Below are 21,886 nucleotides of genomic sequence, written 5' to 3'. Positions count from 1 at the left end.
ATTAGAGTGTAGATAGAGGAGAATATGAATAGTCTTGAATGAGGATGTGCTGCTTGTTGCTTTCTGTTTTCTCAAATAACCTTGTTCATTGGAGTTGTCATTGCTGCTTTTCATTTGGCAAGGAGAAAAAAAATAAGAATGGTATCAACTAGAGGAAGGAATGTGATGAATGAGAGAGAGCATACCCGAGTCACACGTGTTATGTTAGTTTTCTCGCCCTCTTACCTGTCTCTCTTTCTGACTTTCTGGCTTTGATTCCTGTTGTTTTTTTATGTGAAGGCTAACAGCCAGCTTTAAGGTAAGCAGCAAGCACTAGCAAGTGAGTACTGATGAAACCTTCACAAAATCCATAAGCACAATCTATACAATTCCATACCTGCTAAATAAAGGAGCTCTGGTCCAACATTAATTACTCTAATTATGATACTAATAAAGATGTGATTAAATTTCCTGTATTTTTACCCTCACATCACATTTGGTTGTAATTGTTAGCACAGAGACAGGCTAGGAGCGTCATCTTATTACAGTGATACAGAAAGCTGTGGTGACTAACATTCAGGGAATGTGTATGACTCAACATGCCACCTGCCTCCTGATCCCACAATGTTACAGCTTCATTTTTTCACAGCCGTTGTATACATAACTGCAGAGTCATTGAGAGTAACACATGCCAACAAAGACAAAACGTGACTCCAAAAAACATGGAAATGGAGTTTTAAGTTTAAGGTACACACTTTAATTAATCATCTATTAATTATATAATCATATTTACATTTACATTTATGGCATTTGGCAGAAGGCATTATCCAGAGCGATATAACAGATACAAAAGAGATTTAAAGTATCTATCAATGAACACCAGTTCACTTGGTTACAGATTTATGATACCATTAAACAGTTGTTTTGTTTTTGTTGTTTTGTCCATTGAAAGTTTTTGTTTGTTTGTTTGTTTGTTTGTTTGTTTGTTTGTTTGTTTTACATGGAGGACATAGCATAATTTATTTATATAATAATAAAAATTAATAGGATGTGTTGGATCAAGTTTAGTTTTATTCAACTGCCAAATAATAAGAATCGAAGCCATATTGTTAAACCAGTATTAACCTTGGACGCATAGAGACATGGATTTTTGAACAATTAAGCGCCTGACTCTGAATTTGTCCCTCTGTTAGTTATAAGAGGTGACTTAGAAAGGCAAGCAGCATTGAATATGCTTGTTTAGAATCAGAATGCATTTTTTTCACCAGTACTTTATGTGATCTGTGATGCATGGGCATTTTTCTTGGTGTGATGGTGCTGTTTATATCTAACATACAAGGTAAGTGACATAAATTGACAAACACACATTTATCAGTACCACAAATGAACATGTACAGGCAATGGCACATATACATATAATTTGTCTAACATGAACTGTAATTATACTATATACATTACAAGAATTACAAGAATTATATACAAGAATTATTATATTCTAGATATATTGTTATGTGTAGGAATATGGGAAACATTGTATCTAATCAATCTTGTGTTATTGAAATTAATGTAATATTGGCATCAAAAGTTTGATTGTAAAACTCATCCATTCAGTTGTGTTTTTAGTCAGTATAATGTGGGTGGTGGTTGAAATATGTGCTTTCAGCACCATGGAGAGTGACTGGAAAGCCTGATTAGAATTAAGACCATGATCACACGTTTCCATAATAATACCCAGTGTCATCCAATAAAAGTTCATTTTTTCAATAATTTTTGACTTAATTTTCACATCATCTTATTCTAAGTATGTCTCAGCTTTAGATGTTTTATTATTTGAATTCTATATAATTCTGTTTTGTCATGAAAAATGTATATAATATTTCTATAGAGAGTAATATGTAATGGGATTATAACACATTTACACATAACTAAAATGTGCTGTAGAGAATAATATATATATATATATTTTTTTTTTATTTTATTTTATTTTTTTATTTTATTTTATTATTATTTTTTTTTTACATTTTTTACTGTGCAAAAGGCAATTATAAATAAATGATAAAATATTATTTATCCAAAATTTCAAACTCAGGCCAACTACATTATATATAAATTCTCCATTCAGTACCATACTCAAGAATCTTGTACTGAAAACCAAATAAAGCTCTCAACATAAAGTAGCATTTTCTGTAAATATTACTGCCAAAACAGACATATTACTTTGCATCTTATACTGTAATTTCCCCAACACTGATGTGGCCCATTAATCAGTCAGTAACCGAACTTTGAGATCATCTATCCACTTACACAGTTTGATGCAAAACATGGAGAATTGGCTTAAGTGAATAGATGTACTATGTCTGCTGTTAGCAAGCCACTACTGTCTGATAAACACCCTGGTGTCATGGTAATACAAGCATCATTTAGTGGTGAAAGCCTACCTATTTCATTATGAGATCATGACATAATGAGATTCATGAAGCTGCAGAGGCTAAAGAAGTAGATTCAACCATAAGCTAAGTATCACGTTAATTGCTGTTGGTTTGTTTTGACAGAGTTGACTGATGCCTAGGAGGTTAGGTCTGCTCCTGTAGATGCTCAATGCTAATGCTATGCTATGCCTAAGATTCAAAGGAGTAAGTGCAGCTATACTGTTGGGATGTCTTTTTAATATTGTGCTGCACATGAAAAGCACAAGGTAGTTTTCTCTCACCCACTCATTTACCTCGAAGCCTCCACAGTACATTCATAGAACACAGAGAAGCGCATGGCAGTGTGGGAGCATTCATGTGATGCTGAGTGCTAGAAGTCATGCTTCAGTGCCAGATCTCTGCCTCCTGGGAACCATGGCTTCTCAGGAAATGAGACAAGCCGAACAGCTATGTTGATGCTCAGCCCAACCCCCCTTTCCTAATGCTGGGTGCGTGCCACTGGACATTTGCCTCTGTTACCAGGGGAATCATGGCCTGGTATCTGCGAAAAAAAAGTGTTTATGGATAAGTGGGTTCAGCACTGCTTTGCTTACTCAGTGCTGGTTTGGCAACTGCCTTTGTACAGTACATAGCCAAATATAATTTCCTTTGTGCATATTCCTCCAGGCATGTCCCAAGTTTCACTTCCTTAATGGCAACCAAGTAATATTTCTGATTGCTTAGTCATTTTACTTCTGTGCTGAAAAACCGTGACTTTTTAAATATATACACAGCTGGATAATGCAGATGGGCTTTACTCATTTCAACACATAGTAGAGAAAAAGAGGAGTAAAATAGAGCTTTTTGCCAACACTGATTAATCCAGAATAGAATCCCACATGGTGTGTGATTGCAGTGGCTCCTTGGTCTTTACAGTTGTTTTGGCAGCATGCTTCCGTGTGCTCAAATGCCTTCTGTTTGGCCCTTTTCTATGTTCACTGCTAGTAATAGCCTCCATTACGTGTACCATGGTTTGTTAGCTATTGTACCGAGTATATTATGCTGGAGATATTGAATCGTCAGTGGGAGTGGTGACACACAGGCGTGAAGAGCTGGTACATTTGCTTTTAGCTTAATGATTCTGCTAAGATTGAGGCTATTGATCATTTTGCCAAGCGGCAAATGTAGTGCAGTAATGATTGACTGCAGGTGTTCAAAATTTTTTTAATTAATTGCTCTATAATTGGATAAAATATCAGGCTCACTGATGAAATATAGGTGGGTGACATTTTGTGAAAAGTAGCTGCCTCAAATGAAATGGGTTTTTTGTCATAAGCAACAAAGATGTTGTAAAATTCTATTGTTTTTCCATGCCATAGTGTGTCAGATTATACTTTATTACAATGTGGAGTATTTATCTCTGTCTATGCCCATATTTATTTCAAGCCATTACATTTCGGGTTTTGTCTTTTACTGAATGATAATTTCATGACTTGCTTGTCATCTTAATTCACATGGCTTGTCTTATATGCTCTGATCCTACAGATCTGTCAAGGCCTGAGGCATCATTAACATCAATCTGGATCAGTGAATCAAAGCTGATTCTCATCCTGAGCAAGAAGCACAGCAGGCTTTGGCCCACTTCAGAAGATTTTTCTTTATCATCTGTAAGAGGAGGTTGACTTCAGGACAGGGTTGCAAGAGAAACTGAGTTTGCTCTTTAGCCCTGATTTCCATTGGACAGCATTTATGACCATGATATCCAAAGTTCTGAGGACCTGTCTATTTTCACTCCAGCTCCTCCCACTCCTGTTGCTGTTGCGGCTGGGTGGTCTCACCGCTGCACCTTCTGGCCCAGAGTCAGACACCTGCTCTACACTAGTCCAGAACCGCTTTTTTGGCTTCTTCTTTTCCTCGTTTGCCTTTCCCAATGCCCCTTGCTCCTGGACACTGCAGAATCCAGACCCAAGGCGATACACCATTTTCATCAAAGTCACCAAGCCTACAGAAGACTGTGTTCCCCGGCAGCACCGCACCTTCCAGTACGACTCCTTCCTGGAGACCACACGTACCTACCTGGGCATGGAAAGCTTTGATGAAGTAATGAAACTGTGCGATGCCTCTACCCACATGGCCTTTCTAGAAGCAGGGAAGCAATTCTTGCAGATTCGGAAAGGCTCAACAAGAGGGGGCTCAGGTCCAGAAGAGGGGAATGGGGAGTTTAAGGTGGAGTACTTGGTTGTGGGCAAGCGGAATCCCAGCATGGCAGCCTGCCAGATGCTGTGCCAGTGGTTGGAGGACTGCTTGACTTACAGCACTTCTAACCGGCCCTGTGGCATCATGCAGATTCCCTGCCAGTGTGGGCACACTTCACTGCATGACATAGAGGGTAATGGATGCTACAGAGATGGAGTCTACCTAGAGAACTGTTATCCCACTGTGAAAGGAACACCATCTGACACAGATACCAGTGGTGAGTTGGTAGCTAATGGCTGCAGTTCTTTTTCATTAACATGGCATTGTTGTCAGTAAAATATTGCTGCACATTAATTTCACTTATTATACACCTCATTTTTTCTCTTGGATGATGTTCACAAATGAAGAGAGTTTGTAGGTTTGCTTAATGAACTCTCAGAACCTTTCCATGAATCAACTTTGATCCATCATGCAACAATTATACCTATTATTTTTGTTACATTTATTTAAAAAATTCATAGTATTAATTATATGTTTTATGATGAAAAGCTGAGTAATCGCTTAGTACATTAGGTCATGAAGTCGGTTAGGATATTCCAATGTTGCATTGGGCCTGACATAACAAAGCTGTCTCTTTTTCTTTTATTTTCTGAACATAAATGGTGAACATATTATACACCGTATCAGTTTTGACTCACTTCATCTCCAGCACAATGACTGAGAGTGCCAGTGTTGAATACAGATGACACATCTGGTGAATAAATATTCCACTGATGCCTGACCATGTTCTATATATTCTTAACCAGAAAGTATGAAACTGCTCACAGATGAAATAAAAAGTGAAGGTTCACTGAACAGCTACTGTCAATAGAACGGTTTTGATGATGACATATACAGCACCAAATACAAGAAATGAATTGGTCAAAAATACAATATTGCCAAATACTGTATCTTTGTACACACTGTGATCAGAACATGAATATTAAAACATTCTGAAGTGTGTTGTGTCATGGTGTAAAGCTATCCTAAGATAACGTGGCCAAAGTTAATTAATTAGCACTTTTGGTTCATGTTAAATTGACAATTTATCAGAACACCCACAGAAATACTAGCTTATTTGGAAGCCCATAAATCTGTCAGGATGCTCACAGAAAAGACTGAAAACAGTGTTTTTCTTGGTGCCCATTTCAAATTGCAAGGTTCTGTGATATCATTACTACAAAGGTTAATAGTAGGATAATTAGCAAACTGTATTTTGTAGCTCTGCTTTTATCACCTAAGCCAAGCAGGAATTTTCTTTGAGAATTGTAACTTCCATTAAAAGACGACACTCATTATGATGTATTGTGATTATATGAAAGATGATTTATCATTACGTGGATTGTCAGGTTTTGCACAACATTAGGAAGCTTATGCCATCATAAGTCTATGTTGGCATTAAAGTGACAATTGACAAACATGTAGAAATTTATAGAAACATTTCTAAAATTCTACATTTCAAGGTATTGCTAATAGTTGAACTAGTACTTTTCATTGAAAAGGTTTATATTAAATAAAAATAATAATGCAAAATAGCAGGATTTTCATTTGTTTGCTCAGACTTTTTAACACACTCTCCATTATATTTGTCAATTTTCTTTGAGACATCCTATAATCACTATACAATGTCAAATGAGGCAAACTGTAGGTAAAACGTAGCGTATTATATTCTACTCTTTGCTAAAACTGTCTATAATAATTGATGTATGGAAGACTGAGAAGGTGAGACAAAGAGAGAGAAAGAGAGGAGGGCAGAAATAGTGGTTTTACATTTCGGCTGATGTGTCATGGCTGGGTGACCTTGGCTGCTTGGCGCCACATGCTGCCTGTGGGGGGCTCAGCTGGGGATATCAGGATATCAGGTGGACTTGTGGGAGCATCTCTTTGGCAGGCAGCCTCCCAGACTGATATGGGATAGGGATGGTGTTGAGGGATTTGACGATGGGAAGAGAAGCCTGGTCACTAAATCTTTCGCTATGCTCTGATTTCTCCTCAGAGAGTGGATGCAGCTTAGAAACTCAATCCTTTCTAGATACAGAACCATAGAGGATTGCTGCCCTCTGTGACCTCATGAAGTGGCTTGCTATCTAATCTCCCTCCTCTTCTTCTTACTTCTCTGTACACATAGAGTATGTAAAAAGATGATTTTCATAGGTCAAACTTTTGAAGAAAAATTTCTCTGTTGTGTGTAAGGAAGATAAATGATGTGTATGTGACAAGGAGAAGGTCACTTAGATGGTTAGATGGATAGATGTATGGACGGATGGATGGATGAATGGATGTCATCTGAGATAGATAGACAGATACAGAGAGAGGGAGATAGCACGAATAAATAATTGATTAATGTGGCATGAAGGTCCATTTTTTTTGGAGACGAGAGCTGAGAGAGTGCCAAGCGAGAGAGGAAATAACAAATGACTTATGGCAAGCAGGTGGTTTATCAGTACAGTGCAACCCCCTGGGCTCTGTCTCTCTGTGCTCGCCCACAAGAGAATTAATGGAAAGCTGTCTGTCTCAAGCCGGCCCAATCAGTCGAGCCCGGGCTAAACCCTCTAGCCAAAATGCTTGGCGGGAGAAAGAGGTAAAAAACAAAAAAAGATTAGAGCAGGGCGTGAGTGAGCACTTTCCTCGTTAAAATGCTAAAGGCGTGTCTGTTGTTTGAGTGTGACCCATTGCTCAGAGGCGTCATAGAGGACGAGGAGACTCATTACACACTCAATAGCTCAGAGCAGAAACAGATTATTGCCTATGCTGGAAAGACTGATTGGAGAAAAAGTGAGTTTGCGGGGTTCAGGGTGGCTACGGAGGAATAAAGCACATTTCGCAAGGCGGTGATGATAAACCTTTTTCTGTATTCTGGTCAAATGTTTTGTGGAGGTTTTAGTAAAGTAAGATAAATGTGCACTGTGTTAATGTCTTTGCCAGGCAGGGTGAACCTGGTTGAGCTTGATACAGCTGAGCTCTGCAAGAGGATTTTTCTTTTAAAAAGTGTCTGGAATCCTGAGCTATTGTACACTTTGTCATCTCTCTCTCTCGCTCTCTCTCTCTCTCTCTCTCTCTCTCTCTCTCTCTCTCTCTCTCTCTCTCTCTCTCTCTCTCTCTCACTCAGACACACAAAATCTGGACAGTTATACTGTAGGTGTCTCAAAATTGTTGTGAGGGCACCACTCTTTGTGGAGGTGTGTTGTGGGACTGCTTGGCCACCTGGGGCATCCTTCTTTAGCACACAGCATAGACAGCTCAACTGCCTGTCTTCAACGAGTGATGAACACAGTGCTTATCTCGGCTAGATGAACAGCCTCTCTCTCTCTTTCGCTCTCTCTTTATCGTACTTTCTCTTTCTCTCTGAGGGATGATTCCTTAGTGCTTACTTTCTCTCTCCATGGTCTTCCTCTCAACCCCAGGGCTCATAAAATATTCATGTTTTAATTAAGCAATTTTACTGCTGCTTCTTTACATCTGATAATAAAGAAAGACCCAGCCGTGTGTTCAGAGCATGTGCGTGAGTAACCAGGTGTGTTTTTGTATAGGTTTTGCATGTATTACTAAGGAAGCTATTGATTTTCTGCTATAAATAGTCATCATATGGAACAAATGGAAACTTTTTTGTTGTCTGTCTTGCTGTTAGAGCACAATGTTCATCAGTGAATCGATGATAATACGCTGGAAAAACACGCTGAGATCAGCTCAAGAATGCTGCAAGGATTTGAGTTCTTTCGTGATTCGGTTCATCTCTTTTCATGGTTTATCCTCCATCTCTCTACTCCTGCATCACGCTTTCATTCTCACTCTCATATTTTTCCACTTCAGTCTGTCATGCTCTTCCATGGGATATTTTTTAGAGTGTATTTTGTAGTGTGTTTTTTTTTCCATGTTCTTGTTATTGCATTATCAATGGTAAGGCATTAGAAGCAAAGACCTATCTAAATAAACATAACATTTGAAAAGGTCACCTTGTAATTCCAATAGCATCGTCCAGTGACAGTTTAATGCCAATTTAGCTACTAAGCACATCCAATTCCTGTTAATCGGTCTCAGGAAAAGCAGTGGGGTACAAATGACCCTTCCAAGGTTATTTTTACAAGATTTTTTAACAGGCTCAGTGGGCACCACACTACCAGACCAGTAAATACATACTTCAGGTCAGTAGTGTCGATTCACCTCACAGCCTACTAAATCATGTCAAGTTTTCAAATTATTTTGTTTATTTCATAAGAAATGTATATAAATTCATATAAGTACAATATGACTGAACTTAATTCATTGGCCTTTGAGATGTCTCATCTTCATTGGCCTTTGAGATGTAATGAGAAGTTTGAGTAATAGCTGAATTAATATCTTATGATATTAAATCCATTATGCAAACTGTTATACGTTTGTACACATAAGCCCATATTTTTCTTTTGTTCTTTTGATCAGTATAATATATACACCATGAGGTCCAAACATCTGAGAGCTGAGATTTTGCAATTTTTTCTCATAAAATACATAAATTTTCATTACTGGCAACATCATAAGGGAAGGGGGGATATTTGAAATATTTACATGAATTTCAGACTTTCTTAGCATTTGGTATAGCCCTTTTATCATTAATGTCATTGTACACTAGAGCTGGCACGGAGTCCAGAATGCTGTGTGAATGACAATATAACTCTAAAAATGAATATGTTTTATGTACTTTAGTGCCTGAAAAAATATCTGTGTTGCATTTATGGACCACATTTTGTACGATCTGGGTGAGACAAACAATGATAGCACAACATTGCTGAATATATATATTTTTTTCTTTTATAAATATTATTTATTTTTAGGTTTTACCCATTCTAAACTATTCTGGCACATTGTACAACATAGTGTAAATGCATCAATCTGGGTTTGTACAATTGGTTTAGGCAGCACATTTAAAGATTAAACCAGACTTAATTTCTCCTGCACCATTACATCCTCAGTTCCTGAGAAACAATGACTGAATAAAGTGAAATTGTCTTTGTATTTATCAGGGTTTTTCCTTCTGATCATCGGCAGTGTGATCAGGTGTTAGCCAAGTCGGGTGAGCCACCTGCCCTCACACACCTCACACACATACATGCAAACACGCACACACCTCATACACACACTCACACACAAATACACACACACACACACAAACACACACACACACAAACACACACACACACACACACACACACACTCACACTTTACCCTGGCTGAGCTCCACCAAAGAGGCCCTAGAGAGCACTCCTCGATGATCACGTCTCCTCCCTTTTTCTAGACCAACCTGCAGTAGAGCATAGAGCTGTGTGTGTGTGTGTGTGTGTGTGTGTGTGTGTGTGTGTGTGTGTGTGTGTGTGTGTGGAGGTGGGCTCTCAGCCTGCTTCTCTGTGTGAGTCATAGCTCTGGAGGTGGAGACATGTTCCACACACACAGGAACCCACACGCATACACTTGCACAAACATCCTTACAGCTGAAGAGCTTTAGGACAGAGATAGAGGGAGGCAAAGAAAATGTAATAAAGTGAGTGAGATAAAAATAAAGAACGTGATAAGAGGAGTGAGAAACTGTGACGGGAGAGAGTTCAGGGTGATTTGTGAGTTTAAATTTTTCACTTACCCAAAAAGGTCATACAGATGGCCATGTAGGATGTCCTATACTCCAACTCGCAAACATAGGAACAGAGCCTGAGTGGTTTCCATAGGAACAATTGCTTTACTGCTAGTGGATAGAACAGAGGATACACACTAGTTTACAAGTTAGACACAAGGGCAACACATTGTGTGGTACTTCCTTTATTTATACTTAATATCATGCTATATGATTACCTTTTACACACACACACACACACACACACACACTTAATAATTTGTCAAATGCTATTAAAAAAAATAATAAATAAATAAATAAATGCCTGTGTTGGGCATGGCCTAAAAGAAAGAACAAGCCTAATTATTTACAACAAGCAATTCTTACTCGTTCACTCTTCCTGCGGCTGATTTTTAAATAACCCGTAGTGCCATGCAGCACAAGTAAAAGGGGATTTTTACAATGCCATTATATTATATACTATTGTGTGAGCATATTGTTTATATAGGAAAGCATATCACTTCACTATGTGCTGGAAAGGAATGAATAAAAATGTAATCCTGAATGAGGGTGAGATGAGTAAAGAGTATAGCGATTCTGCACAAACTTTGAATGCTTTATTTGTTTTTAAGCTCATAGCATGGGTTAAAACACACATTTAGGTAAAGTTACATAAGGATTTTCTATAATCAGAAATGAGAAATGGGAACAAAGGCCAAAACCAGAAAAACATGGAAAATCGATGATAATCAACAACAATAATGCATAAAGCAGGACTTGATACACTGACACAACAGGGAACGCATATAAAAGTTAATTAAGGACTAACATGGAACAAATGAACATACTCAATTAACAAACCAGAGAGAGGACAGCGGCGGATACAGAGGCTAAAACAAAGCTTAATAACAAATGTCTGAAAAAAGTAGCTGAATATTATGATGTTTCCGAGTAGCGAATGTTCTTTTTTGTCTTTAAAAAGTGGCAACGTTTACCATCTGTGGTGATGTAAATGCATTGTGTAGCACTATTAATAGTCCATGCTGTCTCTGACAGTATAAAATTATAGTGCATTTGAATTTTTATACGAACTTGACAGCCTTTGCAGACTAGATGTTCAGTTTTTAAACCCTTTAGTGCCAGTGTAGTAATTTGGATTCCAGCTGTTCTGATTTTCTCACTGATGCCTGAATTAGTAGCCGTTTCAATATGAAATTAAATGGAGCAAGTATGATTGACTGTGCACACTGTGTGGAACGAATCAGAAACAAGGAAAGATTAAGTGCACTGAATTTCACCTAATCACATGCTGCTGTTTTTCAGTTGATCTAGTCACCTAAAGATTCTGCTTTTATTATGTAGACAGGAAGGGTAAGTGTGTGTACATTTGCCCCTTACAGCACCTACTGTACTGTATACACAGTGTATAGTAATGAACAGAGATGATGATGATGATGATGACCAAGTATTTCCCCGATGATCACTGCATGTGACCCAAACAAGAAAGCTTCGTTACTGTGTTGCTTATCTCTGCCCTGTCTCATCTGATCCCTTTAGAGAAGGTGCATTTGATTTTTAGCTGATTTTTTGCTTTTCATTTCTGCTGAGGAGAGGCATCCGTCTTCCAAATTGAAACGTCGACTTGCCTGACCCACAGCTGCAACCAAAGAACGCTCTACCAAATACATGTATTTATTGCCATTGCATTCTTTATCCGTTTGACTCCATTCTCATTTTTATTCACCATCACTGCACTTGCTAATGTGTTTCTTGATATGCATCATAATCTACTCTCTCTCTCTCTCTCTCTTAGGAAGTGAGCTAAATGCATTTTTCATTTGTGGGGGAAAAAAAGGCAAATTGAGTGATGTCTTTTAAGTTTACCCATGATAGTAATGTGGAAATTAGAATCAAGGAAATGAGCAATTAAGGCAATCTGGTGTTTTATAAATGATCTAAAAAATGCATTGTATTTTGTTGGTTTATTTAGCAAACCAAGTATTCTGGTAATAGTTCTGACAATTGTTGCATTATTGTGGATGCAATGATACTTTATCTGTTTAGTGCTCCAAAAATCTATATTATAGATTATAGATATAGTATGATTGTTTGATTGCTTGTTTGTCTCTTTGTTTGTCTGTTTGTTTCATCTAAATGAACCTCAATGACCCTGGAAACACTAGAGTTCACTTGAGTATTCATTTTGTTTGTGCTTGCTTGCAATATTATTAATAGTAGCAAATAGCTTAAGTTAAACCACTCCAAGTCTGACCTGGACGTTGCTAAGGACCAGCAGAAACTCCTCTTTATGTTTGTCCTGTAAGTTTCATATCTGACCACTTGCTCACTTGGACATGAAAGTTAAAACCCCTTGCTCAGGCACATCTTTTGTTGCATCCCACATATGATAGACCTTTAATCTTGAATTTTAGAAATCATTCTTGCAGTAAAATAAAAGTAAAATAGTGTTCCTCTTATTTGTGTCCATGTTTGTATTTGTTTATGACTCGTAATCTGTTCGTTCCAAAGAATGTCTTCATATGCAGTTAACTCTCCTAATGTCAGCATTTGTTCTATCTGGAGATTTATCAACTTGTAATCTTGACCGTTTCACAGCCTTCCATGTCCAAGACATGAAAAATACTCTCTCTGTTGTCAGGTAGAATGATTTTAATATGGAAGAAGGCAGTTTGAGAAGGTTCCAATAGCTTTCAGATGCCTACTATGATCAGGTGATCTATGAACTGAAAAAAATGTCTTAACTTCATGTGTTTCAGAGGGCGCACGTCGTAGCCTTCTCGGATTCTGTGCTACTGGGCGATAGGGAAGAAACTTCTTTGCTTGAAAATGGCAATTGTTTGTACATGAAGTTTACAAGATTTGTGGCGTAAGTCAGAGAGCAAGAAGGAGACATGTAGACATGGCAGCAACACTGAGATTTGCTTCCTCCCCCTGGAGTGAGATTAATCGACAACATGCGATTGTGCAGGTGCAGCTGCTCAAATATTTATCTTGAGAAGGATAGAGACCGCAGGCACACACAGAGAAAACAGTGGATTAGACCTATGAGCTTTTTCCAGTAGAGAGTACAGAGAGAGAGAGAGAGAGAGAGAGAGAGAGAGAGAGAGATAGTGGGGGGGAATAAAACACTCTTCTTACCACCTGAAGGAGTCTACATGTGGTTTATTTAACTACTTTAACAGAGGGAGGAAAAAATGAAACATCGTGATATTTTCCTGTCTATTTTTATAGAAAAGGATAAAATCACTCATATAAGTATGTGATGCAAACGATTATGTATTTTGCATTTATTTTATGTTTCCTCTAGCGTAGGCATCTGTGATTCATTCTGTTCCTCTCTTCTTTTCCCATCATAGCGCTTCTTGCTCCCACTTCACCGCCTTCTCCTTTCTCTCTTTCAACCACTTGTGTGCTGGCTCTTTCTAAGTCGATTGTGTGTGTGTGTGTGTGTGTGTGTGTGTGTGTGAATGTGAGTGTGGTGTGCGTGTGCAGTAGACTGCGACTGTCCTCTGGGTGTCAGCAGTAGCCGTAAGTTGGAGAATCTGCTACTGTTCCCTCTGCTTCTCACTTCTCAACTCACAAAAACTGTCTGAATGTATAAACATTTGATCTTATTATGCAGAACATCTAAGGCAGGACAATCCATTGATTTCAGAATGATATAGGAATGAGTATGGAAGATACTAGAACAATATGTAACCAGATCCTCAGCTCAGATTCTGCCAGACACCATACGGGAAGCAGAGGTGACTTTGAGGCTCATTTGAGCAGGACGGACACATACATAAGCACAAAAGGACAAAAGTGCCAAAATGATGAGCAGCATGACCCACATGGTCCCTGCAATATGGTGCGGATAAACAAGGAAAAGCACGGACAATGGACAAACACACAGAGGAAAGAGAAACACAGAACAATGCGAGTTAAAGATGATAAAAACTACTACAGAAAGCTTGAATTTACAGGCAGGACCATTGGGCAAGAGAAGCACCGTGAATTATTAAAGGCATAATAAAATGTCCTTGGGGTGAGAAAAAAACATTACATTATTCTTCCTCCCTTTTCATGCCGAGCGTGTGATTACTGAGCCGAAAAAAAGTTCATATTCGCAGACCATTTTTCACCGGAGGAGAGAATCTTATCTCCAAATAGAGTTTGTTTTTTTTTTTTTTTCATTTCTCCTGAGAGCTTTCATTTGACAGAAAGCCTTCCTCTCCTCATCCCTACCGTATTGGCCAACACTCTTCTGCTATTCATAAGACCCATTTGTTTTAAATAAGCCTGAAATCATTCTAAAGGGAAGCTGAAGGTTATTTCACTCAGGTTTTACTTCATTAGCATCCCCTGTGAAGATGTGACAGCCCTCAAAACGATTCCCCTAATCCACGAGGGATTGGCCGAGCTTGCTGTTTATTCTGTTTACTTACGGCATTATCGGTCGAGGGAACAATCTGATTGTGGGTGCGGCTCACAGATGAGGTTAAGCAGGCTGAAGCTGGAAGTCTTCAGGGTTCATTTTTGGCTCATAATTGTCATTGGCTGTATGGATTAGATGTTTTGTTGTGCATTCAGAGCTGGTCATTTATGGATTGGGATCAATTATGTTGTTTGGCAGGTGAATTTGCCTGCAGCAAAACCAATTCCAGCATCATGCGTAAACAGTGTGCCTTTAATCGCTCAATCTGCACAAACAAATAGATATCGATGCTGCTTGTCAGTGCATGTTTAACAGCCATAGGCCAGTTTTCCTAAAGGGTCAGAGCACAAGAATCATTTACATAAAGTGACAGAATATTCTCACCAATTGTAAACCTGCTAATATGGCGACGTATTTGGTTTTTCCCCTAAGGAGCCATTAACGACTTAACATGTCTGTATTCCTGAAGTATCTAAGATCATACTTGTACCCCTCCTATGGCCTATCTAAAATATTTAAATTTGCATTTATATTAGAAAAAACATTCTCTCTCTCTCTCTCTCTCTCTCTCTCTCTCTCTCTCTCTCTCTCTCTCTCTCTCTCTCTCTCTCTCTCTCTCTCTCTCTCTCTCTCTCTCTCTCTCTCTCTCTCTCTCTCTCTCTCTCTTTGTCTTTAGTCATTGAGGGTGCATTATGATATCAGCTCCTGTCCTCCCACATAGTTGATTTGTGAGTAATTAAAATTGTCTGTGCCAGAACATTGGCCAGCTTCATGTTCTATTCATGCAGATTAATACATATTTGTCGGGGCCTGTGGGAGCAGACAGGCGGCACTGTCTGCTATTAAACATTCATGAGAGCACAGGACACAGAGTCACATTCTACTGGTATTTATGGGCCCATTCTCACATCCTTATGCTATCATAATGGGATCACGGAACAGGGGACATCACTGCTGGACAGGGACTTTTAAATGACACTGCAATTTAATTCATAGAAATTAGTAGTGAAAAAATTGGGTAGACTGCAGTAGCCGGCTAATTGTCTCTCTCTCTCTGTGTGTGTGTGTGTGTGTGTGTGTGTGTGTGTGTGTGTGTGTGTGTGTGTTTGTATGTTGTATCTCAGGAGGCTGGAATAGCTGGGCAAACTGGGGAGAATGTAGCAGTGAGTGTGGGGGTGGTGTTCAGACACGCACACGTGTATGTCAGTCACCTCCGGAGGCGTACCTGTGTGCTGGAGTACTGGAAGAGGGCCGTCCTTGTAACCCTCAACCCTGCATTGGTGAGTTCCGTTGAGTGTGTTTTTTCCATGTTATATGTGTACCTACATGTGGATGTGTCACATTATGCCTTATAACTGCACAGAAGATAAGACAAATAGCAGAAGATAAGACAAAATGTTCACACATCAGGCAAAGGCAGAGTCAAGAAACCAGACACAGGTCTGTATTAACAGTATTAAGAGGTCTAGGCAAAACACAGAGATCTTCAAAACTGAACAGTCAATACAGAAAAATAAGTCTTGCTAACATCAAGAGAGAGAGCAAATGAGTGTATACTTAACAATGAAGAAACTGAAGAAAAGTCACTTTAAAGTGTGAATGTGCGTGCATAATGATTCTAAACAGCCAGTGCTTGATCTTTAAGATGGTGATGAGAAGTGGAGTCTGACTCAGCTATCTGTTAGGCCACGGTGCAGGTTCGGAGAATTGACACCAATGTCACTGACCTCATTATGCAAAATGAAACGTTTACATTTGAGCATGTGACTTCTCACAGTTACTGTGATAAACGTTACCTGCCAACATAGCACAACTCCAATGCAGTGAATTGCTATCGCATATCAAATAGTCTTTCCATGCTGTTATCTTTTACTCATCCTTAAATGACTTCAAACTCAAATTTTCACACTTTGCTTTGTATTTTCTCAAGTTGTAGCACCAATATTATAACAAACACTCGATCTGTTGCTGCAACCCCGAGTTTGTACACAGGCCCAGATCACGCTGATTGATAATGTAACTTATTTTAAATGCAGGTATCGTTAGAGGATCTGCATTTTAAAATCTGACATAGAGAACACATCACACAGTCTGTTATTGACTTCGGCCAAAAATTATACTGGGATCATCTGCTACAGTGTGACAAATAGAAATCTTAAAATGCTGCCATAATCGTACAGTCTCACACCATCTACTCATTCTGTTTGCCTTTCTTTTGGATGAATCCTTTGATCATCCGTATCTTCTTTATACAAACAAAAGAGTACTTGTGTATTCCCATTGTGAGCTTTGATAGAGGGCACGGTGGCTTAGTGGTTAGCACGTTCGCCTCACACCTCCAGGATTGGGGGTTCGATTCCCACCTCCGCCTTGTGTGTGTGGAGTTTGCATGTTCTCCCCGTGCCTTGGGGGTTTCCTCCGGGTACTCCAGTTTCCTCTCCTGGTCCAAAGACATGCATGGTAGGTTGATTGGCATCTCTGGAAAATTGTCCAGAGTGTGTGATTGCGTGAATGAATGAGAGTGTGTATGCCCTGCGATGGGTTGGCACTCCGTTCATGGTGTATCCTGCCTTGATGCCCAATAACGCCTGAGATAGGCACAGGCTCCCCGTGACCTGAGAATAGTTCGGATAAGCGGTAGAAAATGAGTGAGTGAGTGAGAGCTTTGATAGAATGATGGACTGATGTTTTTCTGCACCTGTTGTTTAGGCTACAGCCAGTACTCATCTAAAGCGAAGGTTTTAAGCACGCTGAAATACACTGGGCTGGAGGACACCAAACTTGGTAAGGAGAGTTTTGAGTTTATGACTGAAGCAGTGTGAAAGGGGCTCACACTTCATTGTGAAAAAAAGATCATGTGTTAATTGACAGTTCCATATTCAGGGTCGTCTGCTATAAATGTCTTCATTTATATATGTGTTCCATTCACGCATGTTCTACGTTTGCATTCATCCTACATGCACTGCTCACTCCATCTCACCTTCTCAGCCTTCCAACACACCAGCATGCTAAAACTGCCCAACACACTTCCCTCTCTTATTATTAAATAATTATACTAATATTCGTTTTTATTACTTAGACTCTTCTGATCACAAATACACACACACACACACACTGAGAATATCTGCTCAACACCTCTGTGCCATTGTGAAGCAACAGAGCAAAAAAAAAAAACCAAGCACTCTTCTTTTTGGAATGAGCACAGCCCCAGTAAACAGCATCGCTGTTTATGTCCCAAGCATGGCAGATGCTGTTTAACAGTCACGCACGGCTCTGTCCAATAGGAAATACAGTCTAGTCGCTAACCCCACCCCATCCTGCAGGCAAAGGCCGATACAGCTCTCGTAGCCAATCTCTGCGATCAGCTGACAGCCGCAAACGAGAGGATGTGGAGAAGAGCCGTGCTGGACAGCAGTCTCCTCAGACAGGTAAGCATACAGGCATCAGCCTCCTTTACAGCTTGGGCTCTTACACACACACACACACACACACACATACAGTACACACACACACTCACTCACTCACTTGTACACGTACACATACACAATTATATGTACAAACACATATATTCATTTATTTCTGGCAGGCTGTAGTTGTGTAATTATTCACCAACAGTCATGTACCTTTTTAAAAAAGAGTCATAGTCATGAAAATCATAACACTTAACTGGGAAACGCATACACACAAACAGATTTAAACATACTTATTTGTGGCCACCTATCGCACATACATACACACAGGGGTGTAGATTGGATATGCATGTGACTATGGCCTCATCTCATCTGAATATGAGTAGGATGTGTGTGTCCCGTGATACTGTATATCCTGGCATGGTTCACAGTGACACAGCAGTTTGTTTATGAATCATGGATTCAATATGTAACAATATTATTCCCATATCTGAGAGCCTGTTGAGCTGACAACTCCACTTCAAAACCATTAAAGGCAACACATGGCTTGGGTGTAGTCATGCTGACTTTTGTCTTTTGCATGATTGTTTATTTTGTACTTTTTGGAGTTTAGGCTTGATACATGAGATTAGAGATTGAATTAAAGTTAAATAAAAGTTGCTGCATGGGGTTATGTTAAATATTGCATGTACTAACTCATGCTCTTAATTACACCCAGGTATTGCTTCAAATATTTTTTAGGTCACATCAAAATAAAAGGTTCTCTCAAACTCTTTCAATAGCTTTGTTTAATTAGATTATATTTTAAATCATTTGAGACCGATATTTTTTAATTTTCTATCTCACTTCTTCTGAATACCTTTTTCTAGATTTGATGTAGAAATTATATTTGCTTTTGCTAGTATGTCCTGATTCCTTGCTCTGACAGCTCATATCATTTTCCTGGATAGTCACGACAGCTCAATACATCCTCCTGAACTCTCATGATAGCTCATGTTTTTGCTTTTCAAGCACACCATCCACATCTGCTTAGTGGCCAGTGATGAACGACTCATACTATTTTATTGCACATTTAAGACAGCCTTCTCTTTTGCATGATTCCCATGATTTTCCTCCTCCATCAGCTGTGCTTTGTCAGACCGCTCTGTCACTCGCTCTGCTTCCCTATTGGCTGCAAATCACAGGTGTTTGAAATCATCTGATGAATAGCCATTTCAAATTATCACTTGACATATCCTGAAAAGAAGCATTCACCTTGTTCAGAGATGAATGCTCTGGATATGTAAAGAGGCCAGAGGGTGTTGATGCCTCTCGCTGTTATAGCATAAAAAGCTACAGTATTCCTGCATGTTGAATTCCAGAATTCTTTTCGGCCCTTTTTTTTCTGCCCCTTTATGAACCTGCCTCTTCCTGCCCCCTACTCCCTTTCCTGTACCCTTGCCCTGCCCCGGTAGACTCTCCTGTGGGTGAGGAGTGGTCCCCGTGGAGTGTATGCTCAGCTACATGTGGCGAAGGCTGGCAGAGTCGCACACGCTTCTGTGTTTCAGCCTCGTACAGCACGCAGTGCAGCGGGCCACTGCGTGAGCAGAGACCCTGCAACAACAGCGCCGTGTGCCCAGGTAAGAGAAGCCCGCCCTGCCCACTCCAATACCATCAACCTCTCTCTTACTGAAGCTTCCAATGCCAAGTACCCACACACCAACTGTACAGCTGAGGCCCTGTCTCCCTAAGCTCCACTGCAAGATAGTAATGGGTTGAAGTAGAGCATAGCATGACATGTACAAATTTTCCCCATGGCATGATGGTCGGCGTGTCCCTCTCCATCCCCTCCTCTTTCTCCCTCTCCTTCTCTTTATTCGCTCTCTCTCTGACTCCAGCTGAAAGAAGTGCACATCAGACTATACCCACATCTCAACACCTCTGGGATATACATAAATATGCAAAGTGATCCTCAAACAGCCACCCACATATGAAAAACACAGCTTAGTTTCCAACTCACACACAGTCTTGCCTCATATGACTAAAACATTCAAGCCTTCAGATTGCATCATATGTGGTGGTTTGCATGCCTCAGAGTTTTACCGAAATATATATGTAGTGACGTAAATTTTTTTATTTGTATGCACATTTACTTATTCATTCTTTTAAAAATAAGTAGTTTTTTTTTTGTGTGTGCTGATGTGTATTTGTGTGTGGACCAGTGTTTTTCTCTCTATAAATCATCCCCTAGCCGCTCTGATTGCAGTGCACGGTGCGTGGGATGAGTGGTCTCCATGGAGCCTGTGTTCCTCAACCTGTGGCCGTGGATATCGGGACCGCACACGTACTTGCAAGCCACCGCAGTTTGGAGGTGATGAGTGCGTGGGCCCAGAGAAACAGACCAAATTCTGCAACATTGCTGTCTGCCCAGGTGAAGATCTTTAAATAAAGAGCGCCTCATTTAGCTTTAATGACTTCCATCAAGTGTCACAATTAAAGGCAGATGAGAGGCTGTGTAGGAGGGGGGATATTGAAAGGCAGCTTTGTCAGCCTCATTCACAGAGATGGTGACTAAGGGAGCTTTTAAACCACTCTAGAATGAACTAAAGGCTTGGCAACAAAATCTCTCTCTCTCTCTCTCTCTCTCTCTCTCTCTCTCTCTCTCTTTCTTTCTCTCTTTCTCTCTCTCTGCATATCCCCCAACTCTTTTTCTTTCCCCTTCCAGTGGATGGTGTGTGGAATGAGTGGTCCAGCTGGAGCTCTTGCTCAGTTTCATGTTCAAATGGGACCATGCAGCGCACACGCGAGTGTAATGGTCCATCATACGGTGGTTCAGAATGCCAGGGTGAGTGGCTACAGAGGCGTGACTGCTTCCTGAGGGAGTGCCCTGTGGACGGACAGTGGCAGCAGTGGAGTTCTTGGTCAAGATGTACCAAAACATGTGGTGGAGGGAGCCAGCAGAGGGAGAGAGTGTGCTATGGGCCATTATTTTTCGGGGAGCCATGTCCAGGAGACCGTGTCGAAATACAGCCTTGCAATGAGAAGAGATGCCCAGGTGCAATGCTAGGTTCCCAAGTGCATACGTAACCATGTTTTACACTTTTTGTTTTAATTTTTTTAATAAAATGAAACTTTTCTATTTAACACAGAACCCCATGAGATTTGTGGTGAGGAGAACTTCTCAAATGTTGTGTGGAAGAGAACTCCTGCTGGAGATACAGCAGCTGTACGCTGCCCTCCAAATGCTGCTGGTAGGACAACAAACTTGAACCAAATATAAATACTGTATGAGCACACATCTGCATGGTTCACCCTTGTCCGCAGTATCATTCAGATTCAGTGCTATCAATTTAAGTGCAATAAACTTGTTATCTAGTTCGATTTCACTTGTTCTAAGTTTAGTTTCCACTTTTACCCTGTATATCTAGAGTTTGCATGTCCTTCTTGTGCTTCAGGAGTTTCTAATTGGTATTCCAGTTTCTTACCCCAGTCCAAAGACATGCACTATAGGCTGATTGGTATATCTAAACTTTTTGTGGTACATGAATGGGTGTGTGAGGGTGTCCCGCACCTTGTGCCCCGAGTTTCCTTAGATAGGTTCCAGGATCCCCTCAGACCTGTGTAGGATAATCTGTACAGAAAATGGATGGATGGATGGATGGATGGATGGATGGATGGAAATTCATACATGACATACATACATACAGGCACAATATTCCGTCGCTGCTCTCTGGATGAAGAGGGAATTGCCTACTGGGAAATCCCGTCTTATATGAAGTGCATCTCTAACGATTACCGCAGCATCCAAACACTGGTGAGTACTCTGATCACAGCCCACTGACCAAAACATAGTGCA

The 21,886-nt window shown here is 40.0% G+C and overlaps 1 protein-coding gene across 3 annotated transcripts in view; it reads left to right on the top strand.

The window, feature by feature from the left end:
* Positions 1 to 21,886, top strand: part of adgrb1a (adhesion G protein-coupled receptor B1a) — an 86,778-nt gene that overhangs the window by 23,603 nt on the left and 41,289 nt on the right. For 2 of the 3 annotated variants that reach the window (XM_060869796.1, XM_060869794.1), the window contains exons 2-10: positions 3,933 to 4,860; positions 15,766 to 15,921; positions 17,351 to 17,425; positions 17,965 to 18,069; positions 19,506 to 19,670; positions 20,282 to 20,461; positions 20,756 to 21,085; positions 21,180 to 21,281; positions 21,738 to 21,844. In XM_060869796.1, the coding sequence (XP_060725779.1) occupies positions 4,137 to 4,860; positions 15,766 to 15,921; positions 17,351 to 17,425; positions 17,965 to 18,069; positions 19,506 to 19,670; positions 20,282 to 20,461; positions 20,756 to 21,085; positions 21,180 to 21,281; positions 21,738 to 21,844 (1,944 nt within the window). In that variant the 5' untranslated portion in view covers positions 3,933 to 4,136. The remainder of the gene's footprint in view (positions 1 to 3,932; positions 4,861 to 15,765; positions 15,922 to 17,350; positions 17,426 to 17,964; positions 18,070 to 19,505; positions 19,671 to 20,281; positions 20,462 to 20,755; positions 21,086 to 21,179; positions 21,282 to 21,737; positions 21,845 to 21,886) is intronic. The other variant, XM_060869797.1, reaches the window with a different exon arrangement.

Source organism: Tachysurus vachellii, chromosome 5 (genome assembly GCF_030014155.1).
Source record: "Tachysurus vachellii isolate PV-2020 chromosome 5, HZAU_Pvac_v1, whole genome shotgun sequence".
Taxonomy (NCBI): domain Eukaryota; kingdom Metazoa; phylum Chordata; class Actinopteri; order Siluriformes; family Bagridae; genus Tachysurus; species Tachysurus vachellii.
This window is presented reverse-complemented; position numbering and strand designations above follow the sequence as displayed.